This window comes from Polypterus senegalus, chromosome 1, assembly GCF_016835505.1.
Source record: "Polypterus senegalus isolate Bchr_013 chromosome 1, ASM1683550v1, whole genome shotgun sequence".
Lineage (NCBI taxonomy): Eukaryota > Metazoa > Chordata > Cladistia > Polypteriformes > Polypteridae > Polypterus > Polypterus senegalus.
In genome coordinates, this window is record NC_053154.1 from 114,395,052 (window position 1) to 114,408,535 (window position 13,484).

Consider the following 13,484-nt stretch of genomic DNA (forward strand, 5'->3'; position numbering starts at 1 on the left):
TTGGTGGCTGTGGTGCTTGAAGGGCACTAGTATCGAGAAGAAAATAATTAAAATGCTTCATATTGTTTTTACTAGTGTCCTGAGCGTCTCTCTGTTGGGGTTAAAGGGGCAACAGTGACCCCTAGTGTCTTACAAGGTATACTGTTCTTTCCACTACTGCTAGGGTTTAGTCTTACCTTGTCCTAGCCAGTACGTAGCACATACAGAGCACTTAGTAAGTTTCTTTAGTGATCAAGTTATTTAAGCTCTTTTAAAAATATTTTAGCTTTCATGAAGCCTTTTATCAAACTCACCTTCAAGGACTAATGTCTGTCTGGCCTCACCAGCCAAGGTCAGCTAACTGTCTTTGATATGACCTTTAGGGTTATTTGGGCTACAGTACTAAAACGAGTAACCTGGTGAACTTCTACATTCACCCACAGCAACCCACTGGGATATAAGCTTGTGGCCACAGTAGAAACATGTATTAAATGACGGATGAAGTATAAAAAATGTATAAGACATTGCTTCAGCCTAATCAATATATCCAAATCTAAATGTATTTCCATTGAAAATAGATTATGTTTGCATTGTTAGAGTTATTGCCACTTAACTATTTTATAAAAAGAGACTATTTCTTGATGTTTCATACACAGACTGTGTCTGGAGTTAACATTACACCTTAATAATCTGTACACATCTGACATCATATACTTAAATATATACTAGTATACTAAATGACTGCATTAACATCTGCACAGCTAATGATTATACAGATACTTCTTTTAGATGGTTTTCTGCGTGAAAGTATACTGAACAGCTAAAATTTTGTTAAATTTAATTTCTTATAAACCCAGAATGCAGACAGGTTTTAAGTAGTATAAAGAAATAAAAATGGATTTTAAAATTATTTTTAAAAGAAATTTAGTATACCAAACTTATAATTATGGTACAGTTTTACAGAGTGCCCTCTTCCCCCTTGACCGGCAAGAACAGTCTACAGTGACAATCTTTTCCAGTTTCAATAGGCTGCTTCTTCTTAGCACTTCATAATTGACAAAGTGGTTGCAATATGTGATGAGTAATATGTGTCATACACACCTTGGTTGTAGGTGTTGAGTCAATGGGCTATGCCTGTCATCACCTTCCATATTTCATTCACATATATCGCCATTAGTTCCATGATGCTTTTGTATAGTTGTACTTTCACTACATGGTCAAATGATTTTGTTGACCCGATTCATCCGCACTGCTGTTTTTCATGATGGTGTTGCCCAGGTAGGTGAAACCAGTCACCTCTTTGACCATTCTGCTTCCTGCTATGATGCATAAATGCAAGGTGTGATTTATTGTGAAGACTTTCATCTTCATGCCATTAACATGTAGGCCAATCTTTCCAGTTTCCAGTTCAATCTGGCTTGTCAAATCAACAGTTGGTTCTGGATGGTCCAAGGAATTCCTCATTGTGCACCAGTGATCATCCTCATGGCAAAGTCCACAGCTAGTATATACAGGAGTGATGGTAAGATACATCCTTGTCTCATGCCCATTTCAATGGTGAATTTGGTTGTAAATTCATCTTCGGTCCTGATACACTATGATGAATTTCAGTACAGGTTCCAGAAGAAACCATAATGCCTCACGATTTTCTATATAGAGTCTCAGTGTATACTGTTGAAAACTATTTTTAAATTGATGAAATTTAATTGTAGTGGCTTCTGAAACAGTACTGTGATGCCATGTCAGTATCACCTTTCTTGGGTAACTTGACATTGACTCCTCTTCTCCATTTCGCTGGTACTCTCACTACCCACCAGCAGTTGTTACACAGCCCCAATTAAGCTTTCCCCAGAATAGTTCCTTTATATTTCATAAGTTACACTGTAACTTAGTCTCTTCCTATGGCTTTGTAGTTCTTCAAAAGTTTATTTGCTCTTTGTACTTTGTTAAGCATGATCTCCACTGTCTTCACTGGCGATTCAGGAATGGCCTGTAGTGCGTCAAAATCATAGGTCATTGTGGGTTTCAGTTGGTTGAGCATCTCTTTGAAGTTCTTCCCACCAGCAGTCTTGATTTTCCCTCGTGAGTAGAATTTTTCCATCCTAGTTTTTCATAGGGCTTTCATACTTTGTTCCTGTTAAATCACGCACAATGTAGTATAACATCTTGCTGTTTGTTCTTGCAGCTACTTTTTGAGCTTCTGCACCTTTCTTCTCCAGAAAATTTCCATTCAGTTCTATAGCCATGCTTCCTCTGGCAGTCCAATTCATGATACTTTCTCTCTCCTCCTTCTCTTTCTTCCTGGGTGCTTGCTTGGTCTTATTTTGCTCTGACTGCCTTCTACTCATCGAAGAGTTTCCACAAACAATCTTGTATAAACTGTACTTTGGGTCTTCCTCTTTGATGACTTATCACTCTGCGCTCTTTACCACTGTATCTCTAAACTGTTCCCATATCCCATCAATGTCTATATCAGTGACGACTTAAAGTAGCTTGAACCAGTTTCACAGCTCCATTTGATAGTGCTCTGCCACGGCCTTGTCTTTCAAGTTTTCCATATCAAGAGGGTTGACATGTTTGCTCTTCTTCTGTCACTTATTTAGTGCAAGTTATAGGATTACTCTAGAAGGTAATGGTCAGACCCAAAATCTACATCATGAAATATGAAAATGCAAATGCTATATTTGTGTCATTTGTTTTTTTGAAGTCAAATTAATTTTCTTGAGTATAACCCCTAATATGTAATGAATGAAATGAAAGCATGTTATACATTTGAAATGTATATTGGAAAATGTAATGCAAATTACCAGCTGAACTAGAGCAGGTCCAGTTAATTTTCTAATTCTGCATTGTACACAGGCAAAACAATAAAAAAGTCTTATTAGTCATATAAGATACTGTGGAAAAGTACAATAATGGGTGTTTCACTAGAGTTCAGAAATAAGGGATTCATGTATAACTGCCTGGGCACATGGCAGCTCTTTTCCTTTATTAGAAAAAAGGAAGTTTGATTTTACAGAGGAAATGTAAATTTACACAAATATAAAAAAGGAGGGATAGAATAGTAATTAAAGCACCAGGGTTTTGTGACATTATAAAATTTAAATTATTTGGACATGTCCATTACATATTACTCTTCAGTACGTTTTTTAACCAGCTAGTGTTACAAAATTAACAGAGGGGGATTCTCTGACATGCAAATTTTAAAAGCATGTTTTTACAAAAACAGCTTCAAACAGTTTTGTAAAACTAAATTACCCTGAATTGTCTTGGAATTCACTAATTTAACAGTACAAATATAATAATGTTTGCATTTTCATTTTAAGTGTAGACTTTAGTTAGTATTTTTCAGTTGAAGGAGAAAATGTAAGGAAATACATTTGAAATGCACATGGTAAAATACATCGGGTAGTTCATGACAATATCATTCCTTATAAACACTATGCTGAAAACCCTCCAAGATTATAAAATTCCCTCCATTTGTTGTTAAACTGAGGGAATTCTCATGTCCATCATACATTAAAATTCAAGTCCTGAATAACATTTTGATATTTATAAATGTCAGTTCTAAATTACTTAAATAAAAGTTGAGTAACTACTTAATGGATATATGTCTTTGTATTATAAAGTAGTTGTTACTGCTAGTATTTATATATTTTTATATTCTATTACAAAAAAGAACACAACTTTGATCACTTGAATAATGGCGGTCCTTTTAATAAAAAAGCCATTGAATGGAATTTTACTTTGGTATCAAATAGATATTGAGTATTGTGAAAAGTCACTAGTATTTGTATCAAATACAAAAAGTCTGGTATCACAGCATCTCTACCCTGAAGTACTTGTTCTCATTTTTTTTTTTTTTTTTAGTGACACTATAAAGTAATAAAGATGTCCAAAAGTAAGGCACGATGACATTATTCTTCAAGTAATGCCATTGGTTCATTTCATTTCTTTAGTGACTGCAGCCATTCTATAAAACACCATGCCTATACTTGCAGATTCATTTGTTCCAGTCATACATTTTCTATATAAACTTCAGGGTCTCAAGGAATTGATGCCCTATCCAAGCAGCACTGGATGCTAGGTGGGAACCAGCCTTGGATGGGATGCAAATCCACTGAAGTGTTGCCAGGTCAGGGGGACTCCCCTCATTTGTTGGGGGGAAATCAGCATCATGGGAGGGAAGAGTTTAATGAGGTAAAATGGGGAGGACAAAAATACAACATGGGTGGCTTTCTTAAAAACAAGGGGGGGTTTTCATGTGAATTATCGTAATAGAGAATACCTTCCATGTTTTCTTCATCCCCAAATGCTCAATGAAAGTCTTATGCAGCAGTAAGCAGAATACTGTACATTGCAACAGCCATCTCTCATGGTTCCACCCACCCACCTTGAAGTGTGCATTTGATTGGCTATAGGTCGGCATGCTTTGGAATTGATGGGTCTTTTGACATTGGCATGCTCATAACACCCCACTGCCAGCCTAGTTCATTATCTAACGTTATTAACAAGATTCAGAATTCCAGTTGAGCATGAAAGCAAGTCTAGGGCTGCAAATAGCTTGCAGAGTTCTGTGAATTTGTGGTAATAATTTATTTTTTTTAAGTATAAAGTATTTTGTGTAAACATTACTATTTGTAATGGCAGCTCCCACAACATTAAGCTGCTGACAGAGATTCAGCAGTACATGGAGTTTTTATATGGTGTCTTTATTATTTAAATGATTACTTTTGCTTTACTATTTTGGCTTGTAAATAAACAGTGGTTATGTATTATATTTTAGGACAAACACTATCCTGAGTTATTCTATTTTAAAATGAAACTATATTGTATATCAGATCACAGAACGTTGTATTTGCATGTTTACAATGTTGTTTCCCATGAAAGGTTAACGTGCAGCAAGTTCATTAAATGTTAATATTATTTAACTTTAATATAATTAAATTATACATTCACTCGTTTTTTTCATAAATATACTTATCCGGTGAAATATTTCAACGTGATTTGGATAACAAAATGTGCCTAAATATGAGTGTTTTGCAGATGGTATGGAATACAAATAGAAAGTCTCAATGGATATTTTATTAGAATAATTTACTTTGAATATCATTGTAGCCCTACCTAGGGCTGCGTAATTTACTTGATTAGTATAGTATACTGTAGTGTACTGTATACATAACTAGTAAAGAGTTTTGTTGTGTAGTGTAGTATATTGTAGTATATCGTGATAAATTTGAAAAGTGCATGTCCACGTTTAAACTATGCAATCGCATTGCGAATGTTTGTCTGCGTGAACACTGTTCTTCATAGTATTAAATTATTTAACAGTGACTAAGAAATGCAGTTTATTTATAATGGGCGATTATCTCAAAACACCGGTGGATTCGCTTGCTGGTTGAGGGGATTTTGACTGTAGTACCTGGCAGCCCTGGTCCATCCGGGAGGTTCGAACGGGAGACAGCAGCGCTAGTATGGCTGGTGCCCAGTGTGGCCTCGTCGTCCGCCCTTCACCTATATTAAATAAGGTTTTAAGACGCACACTTCCAGAGCTTTGACTCTTGTCTTTTTCTTACCATATGCTTTGCGTTTACCACTTTGCCTAGACGATTACCGCACGTGTCCGACCGTTGCGTGTTCTCATTCAATCCCAGGCTACTGCCGCAGAACGACCGGCAGGTGCGTTACGTTTCGCTTCCCAGGCCGCGCCGTGTTCAGCCCAGAGGCGAACGAATTATTGTGGGACCAGCGAACTTGCTCACCAGGGGACACCTCGAAGAGTCAGCGGGTGGGCTACTGTCCCAAGAAGCAGCAGCCGCGACGGCGGCGTCCATAGACAGAAACTGTGGTGTTACAATATGAGTCCGTGTTACGCTGGCAACTGTCTATTTTTATCCTTGGTAAAAGGAGAAAGAAACCGTCCCACTCTGACTGCCTAGCAATGAATTCTGTGTGTCATCAGCTGCCTGGGCACATGGCAGCTCTTTTCCTTTATTAGAAAAAAGGAGCAGTTCCTAGGAGCTTGTGCCTGAGATTTCGGGCCAAATGCAGCTCGAAGGAGGTGTGAGGTGACAGGGGGAGGACAAGTCGGAGTACCAGGGAGGTGCCAGCTCAGGGCAGCAGCTGTCCGCACTCGCCGTCTGAAAGAAACATTAAATGAAAGTCTACTGCACAAAAAAACACTTACTTGCCTAAAACAGCCAGGAAAGAAGCTAGCCTTGACGCGGTGCCTCCCAGAGTCGACACCTAAAAATAAAAACTGAAACGCAAGGCTGGAAACTTTTTTTGATGAGGTTCATGGCTGCTGAAGAAAGAGAGGGTCAAGATCTCCGAGGCCTCTGTTGACTGCATTGTAGACATGGACAGTGACGGGACGGATAATGACACCCACAAACCGTTCACCTCCAGTCAAATAGAAAATTACAGAACGGTAAGGCAAAGGCAAACACAACGTCTTAGCCCATGCTAGTTTCATTGTTCTGTTTATCTAACGGTATCGTGTGCACACGTTAACACGATTTCAGCTGGCCTCCTCAAGTATATTGTAATACTGTACATTTAGAAAATGTATGTTCACATTTTAAACTGTACAGCAGTAGAAATGCGATTGTGTGTGGGCGTGAAGTCTTCCTGTGAAGTGTACCGATTTTGAGAGTATGATCCCATTCATATAGTGACCAACAGAAAATTCTGATTTTCCTTTCCTAAGAAAACAATATCTCCTTTGTATAAACAAACCTGTAATTTCCAAGACGGTGAAAAAGCCACAGGCAGTATTGTTACTTGTAATATAATGTTTACTGGAAATTGTAAAAACAGGATGATAACGACTATGCACAGAAGATCAATATGCAATACAAAACAATGTAATTGTGGGGAAAGTGTGAAGGTTGTTTTACTAATTTATATTAATGTTATGGATTAAGAAATAGTGGAAGTGTGACATACGCTAATGTCAACAAATCTAAAAGACAAGCTAATGCTAACAGGGTAGCAGAAATAATTGAGGTTGACCAGTGTTGGTCCAGTTATAAAGATTGTGCTGGTCAACCTCCACAATCTTTATAACTGGACCAACACTTTTTTATTATTTATTTATTATAATTATTTGCAAAAGGAACACAAATTGTATATGTAAGATGCACAATGCAGACTTGCAAGAAGCAAATTCTGAATAAGATGAAGGCATGATGTTGAATAACATTGTTATTCTGCAGCCAGTGGGCACAAGCAGTATAAATAATTAGTAAAATGTTACATTATATCATAAAAACTGTGTGATCTGTAACATTCCAAAGATGGTTCCTTCCTTGCAAACTATGCTGCAAGAGTAGGCCACAGCTGTCTCACAAATCTCAGCTGGATTAAGCAGGACAGAATATCCACCAAGGTTAAAACTCTAATAAATTATTGAGACTGCATTTGAAGAAGTGTGTGCAAATCAGGTTAAGCCAATGTCAAAAAGATGTAATGGTAATAAACTGCACAGGGAACAGTAACCAGGTGCAGCCTTGAACTAAAGGATATTCTGTACTCTGTGTGACAGGGCAAAAAAAAATGAACCACTTTAGTGCTGAACATAGAAGTCTAGGCAGAGATCTTATTTATCCATCTGTCAATCACTTGAACTCTCTTAATCCAATTTGGCTTGTAAGCAGGTCAACGCCCTTCCTGGCAGTGTTAGGTGCCAAAGCAGGAACTCTTATATTGATAGTCATGTGTAATTCTTCCTGTTAGTATTTATCCAGGTAAACTGGTGGAAGTAAAGGGGAAGCACATTCAACACAGAAACAAGGAAGCAGAAGCACACTGTTGCTCAAAGTGGTAAAAGAGTCCTTGAAATCTGGAACAAACTGTCAAGGCATGTAGATGAAGTAGAGAACCTGTTGGAAGAACTGTTGGAGCAGTTTAGCTATTAGTTAACCTAAAAGCCTGATGGCTGCCATCATGACATTCAGAATACTGCATTGCATTAATACATATTAGACAAGTAGTGTAGCCATCTGGCAAAGGTTTTGGTCTGCACCATGCTGTATATATTAATTTGGTTTCCATCACCAGTACCTTGTGCAACTCTGAACAAGTCAGTTCGAATTCCAGATTTTCAGTTGTAGAAAGAACATCTAAATTATTGTAGTACCATTTATTTGTTCAGCGAAAGTGTCATCTAAGCATATAGATAGAATTTCATGTGCATACTGGGTAGCACAGAGCTCCAGGTTCACTTCTGGCTGGTGCTGTATAGGATATAGGAAGTTTAAGTGTGTTCTTCTTGTAGTCACATGATTTTTCTCCATGCACTCATGCTTCCTTCCAAAATGTCCTGTCAGGTCAGATCAACAGGCAACGTTTTATTGCTCTGCACTACAGTACACTAGAGATGGGGAGGATTGGGGTGCTTAAAACAGTAAGGACAGCATATGTCACCTGGATTCTGAATTAAATGTTTGCAAATCCTCCTATATAAAAGCGGTCGGGATTGTCCTTCCGTCCCATGAGTGCTACGCAGGTGCGGAGTTTCACACATGCCCCGTCCATTTTGCAATGCACGATGGGAATTGTAGTTTCGTTTTTCCAGGTAAAAGATGATTTTCTACTCCAGACTGTGCGATATCTTCTTCTTCTTTCTTACTATATAAAAGCGGTCGGGATTGTCCTTCCGTTCCGTGAGCGGAAAGCGTAGCGGTATTCTGCTTATCACAGACTTACTACTTGCAGCTTGCAGTACGAAGCGACATGATGTGAGTAGAGTTCTGGTGCTCCCATCGTTCCCTTGCTTTTGTGCACGATGCACTGGAAAAATAGACAAAATTATGTCTCTGGAAATAATTAATGTTGATGGAGTACAAATGCCTCACCGCGTAGTAAATATCAGGGGGGTTCAAAAGGACGACCTCAGTATAGAAAAAAAGTTTAAATTTCATCACAAAAATAACAGAAACTACGAGTATTAAAGTAATACCGCTCAAATGCAATATAATCAAATTAATGAGTTTGTATAAAATATCAAATTGATCTACATATTGAATTGCCTTAAGAAGTGGTCAATTTAAAAGGCGGGTCAGCCTAGTATATATATATAAATGGGTAAAGGCCCATTTGAACAGATGTATATGTAAGTAGGTACACTAATACAGTATATTTGTATTGGCTGGTGGTTAGTTGGGTGCATGAGAGTGTTTGTGTGTAGAAACACATTAGTGCCTAATGATATGCAAACACTTAATTTTCCACATACAGTATTACACAAAATAAATATTTAAGTAGTTGAGCTGTCAAATTTAAGGAAGATAACTTATAATGGACAGCAATGCAAACACTACACATTATTATTAAAATATTACAGTTACACTCAGCAATCTTTGAGTGCAAACGAAAGTGAATCTGTATATTTAGTAGGTTATTCTTTAGCAGCTGTCAGAGTTTATGCTTTTGACAACATCAACCATGCAGCAGTGTTGTTTTTGAGAGCAAGGTTTACTTTGGCTAGCATCCCATTAACTCCATTGCTATTCAGTTGGTGTTATATGCGCCTAAATATTAGCTGTATCCAGAGACATCAGGAGATCCTACCATTTGGTTTTGAATTCTCTTACAAAATGTTTATTGTTGCTCTATGGCATATTTTGAAAAAAAAAAAATCCGAATACAAATACAAAGGACCTAGAATAGATATAGTTAAAATGGTTTTACATTTTCCTGATTTACAGATCATTTATCATTGAGTAGATTGAATTTCATAATATTTTACTTTGTGTTTATGATATTCTCCAGACTTACTGGCTCATGCCACCCTAGGGAGTCTTTGTAGATCATAGTGTATTAAGGTGTATTCCACTAAACTATAGGAGTAGGACCAAAGTTAAGAAGATTTCTTACTCTATATAGTAATGGTCCTCTCACTCCTTGTCTTGCCTATTGCTGCCATGGTTGGTTAACAATTTGACCAGGTTATATTAGCACTTGCTTATACTTACTTTGTTACTAAAATAATAAACCATGCTGTTTCTTTTACATTTGCATTTTCTTCATTGTTATCCGGGCCACATTGTTCAATGTTCATTACATTCTTTCCTTCAAAATTAACCCTTTATAGAAAGATTAAATGTATGATTGAGAGTGTTTTGTGTTTGTATACCTGGCCGTTTCTCCTAAACTCCTCTCTTCTACTTCTGAAAGATGAGTGCTTATTTATTTGGAAGTTTTAATTGGCCCTGCATGAGTGAGGTAGAATTATCAGTATGGCAGAATGTTTTCTGTGATGGACTATCAATCAGTTCTGGGCTGGATACTGCCTTACACCCTGAACTGTTTTGATAGGCCACATATCAACAATTGATTTCGCCAAATTTATAAAATGAATGGATGGTTAAGATTATTTTTTTTCTATTTTATGTGCTGTTTTTTTTTGGTTTTTTTTTTTTGAGAACAACCACTTTTGCAGCATCGAGTCCTCAGCCAAATACTGTTTCTATAAGATATAGCCTGAAAAATTACAGACCAGCTTAATCCAATTCAGGGTTGTCACAGTACTGGCACAAGGCAAGAAACAGTGTGCACAGGCACTAACACTCATTCACATTATGTTCAATTTAGAGTGCAGCTTTTTTCTTTTATTATTTCAGCATAAATGCACCATACATCAATTAAACATCATCCCAGCCATTTACACATGACATCTCTCTTTTAACCTAATTATCCAGTTCACGTTTACAGGGAGACTTCCAGCAGCCTATCACAAGGAGTATGCACCAGCAGACCATTTCAGAGTCACTAGCAAACCTAGTATGCACATCCTTGAGATGTGAAGAGTACTTGGAGGAAAACCCACTCAAACAAGTATATGATGCAGATGTCCACACAGGCTTTGCCCAGGTCCGAAGATGAACGTAGGACTCTGAAGCAGTTTAGCAGCAATGCTATCCACTGTGTCACACTGCTGCTTTACAGCACTTTACATATTCATTATTCTAAAGTTATTTCTTTTCATTGACATTTCAAAGGCAATCAGGAAATCTTTCATATAACATTGGTTTCATTCTGAATTTATAGCTTTATGTTTCTGCGGTAAGTCAAGGTTAGTAATCCAATGGCGCGTTTTTTTCTCTTCTGTAATATTAAAATTTCAAAAGGTTTGTGCTGACTTTGACTTGAAGAAATGGCATAGAGTATAGATATTTTGATGAATTTGTAACTGTCTATCTGTAGCTCACGTTAGGCCATCTACCATCCAAATACAATCAACTTGAGTAAATAGTGTGCCTTTAGTTATGCTGCTCTTTAAAATAGGCTTCCGAGATGAGGTTTGTACACTTCTGTCACCCAGCTCCTGACAGTTAACCCCTAATCCTAGAATAAATATCAGATGCTGAGTGTAAACATTACTTGCTGCACTTTATTTAAGCTAACATGGCAGAAAGTCAATGTACTTATAAGGAAACCAGCAGCAGTCCTCTCCCATTCTTGTTTGTGGCCAAAAATCAAAATATGAATGAATTTAAGAAACAATACATCATTTATTACAAATGAAAAAGTACTTTGAATGTGACAGCAAATATGAAATGGTGTTAAAAAATGGGGCAAATGAATTCAAGATTTCAGTGTTGACCTGCTTTTTTTCAGTCTGGTAAATTCTCATTACATCGTGGTCCAGAGTTACATGTCAGCTCTGATCTTACTAAAGTGATCTTAACATACAAAGGCAATTGGACAGAAAGCCATAGTAATGACTTGAAGTTAGTGAAGGGCTGTGTCAGTGTGCATCTGCAAAAGGAACAAAAGAAAAGTTCATGCCAAGGCTTCAAAAAATTGAAAACAAGTTTAGAGAACCAAAATCTTGCTTGTTTTGCCTTCATCAGGTATGTCTTATGAATGCTTTGTGCAAAATATGTATCTGCAAGAAATGCATAGTAAGAAACATTATTTTACAAATCTGAATTTGAATCCACATTATCTTTCTTGTAAAACAGTATTCACTCCACAGAAACATTCCCCTTAGACAAGGTAGAAGCATCAGTTCGACCTAATCGAATATTTGTTAGGTTTAAAACCACAAGACTACAAACTCTTAAGTCCAGACATCATACAGAGTGGTCTAGTATGTCTGCTCATCTATCATTTTTTCATACTGGGACTCTGTCCCATAGCACTATCCAGGATTGGATGGATAACCCATGCATCTCAGGCCGGGCCATCTCAAGTGTGAGCAGGGCCATGAACAAGACAATTGGAGACAGTCATGATAACTAAGACTGGATTAGAGCTTTCTTTCTGGTACACCCATGCTAAGAAGGGCATTGCTTAAAAAATGGTACATTTCTTCTTAAGAATTATTTTCCAGCATACAGCTGAAATACATGAATGACCCGTTTGTAAGAAAAAACTGAAATGTCTGGCATTAGTTCTATCTTCCTTTCCCACAGCTTTTAGGAAGTAATTTTTTTGGATGCTCTGCCTGGAAGATTGACTTGCCAGAGTGGAAAACAGTTAACAGACTGGAGGAAAGGGTGGGTACAAAAATCAAGATTATAGTTAAGTCTGGAGCAGAGGTGATCGGTTATAGTCAGGAGCTTTTCTAAGACAGTAGAAAGGAAAGGAGAAAAGAGACAAAAAAGAAAGGGTGGCATATTTATGTATATCACGGTGAGATGTCAAGAGGTTGTGGCTTTTAACAGAAACAGTAACACAATTTTTAACATAAAAGGTAACCAGAATAGCTGAAAAAATAGTAAGACAGATATATTTAGTATTTTTGTTCAATGCTGTCTGACAGACTTTACACACAGTTATACACTATGACATTTCTGATTTGTTTCCACAATTAAAAACAGTTTCAATAAAGTTTATTGTATACATAGTGGTAACCAAATCTCCTTACAACATACTCTGTAAGGCCATGCAGGGTTATACCGTAAGCCTTTTGTTCCTACACCAGATTTATAGCTGCAATACCATGTAAATAATCACTTGTCCATCATTAAAAACTAACATCTTGATGAAAGTAAAAGGAAACTCAGTTAAAATAGGAAGATGCCTTAGGCTCTGTTGTAGACCTTACCTGTTATCTTTGGTTGTTGGTTGTTTCAATGCCTTCTAGTATAAGTTATTAAAAGAAGAGAATTTCTGTTGAGAATTTTTAAACATGTACAATTTCTTCATTGTTACAGTCTGGAGTTCACTTCAGGATGGGCTCCTCTCTTGTGCCTTTTGCAGTAAGATAATTTCCAGCTCCCAGCAACCTACAACAGAAACCATTAGAGTCAGAAAATGGGTTACAGTATTTGTTGCTGTCTCAGGGCTGCCCATCTTTGTTTAGTCTCTCAAATCATGCAGCTGTTCTATTTTAAATACTTTGCGTTGTTGCAATGCAGTATATTTCATTCCTAAACTGAAAATATTTCAAACTGTAACTAATACTAATTGCTAACAAAAACACATGGAATTAAAGTTTATGAAGAATATGAAAAATGCATAAAAAACTAAACCACATGTAGTGCAGAGTTTTT

The 13,484-nt window shown here is 37.1% G+C and overlaps 1 protein-coding gene across 9 annotated transcripts in view; it reads left to right on the top strand.

Annotated features, from left to right (window-relative positions):
* Nucleotides 1-13,484, top strand: part of schip1 (schwannomin interacting protein 1) — a 1,049,948-nt gene that overhangs the window by 1,000,836 nt on the left and 35,628 nt on the right. Inside the window, exon 1 of one of the 9 annotated variants that reach the window (XM_039756506.1) lies at nucleotides 5,942-6,409. The exons of the other annotated variants lie outside the window; for them this stretch is intronic. Coding sequence (XP_039612440.1) covers nucleotides 6,338-6,409 — 72 coding nt within the window. The 5' untranslated portion in view covers nucleotides 5,942-6,337. Of the gene's footprint in view, nucleotides 1-5,941; nucleotides 6,410-13,484 lie in introns of those variants that run through there. 9 annotated transcript variants of the gene reach the window in all.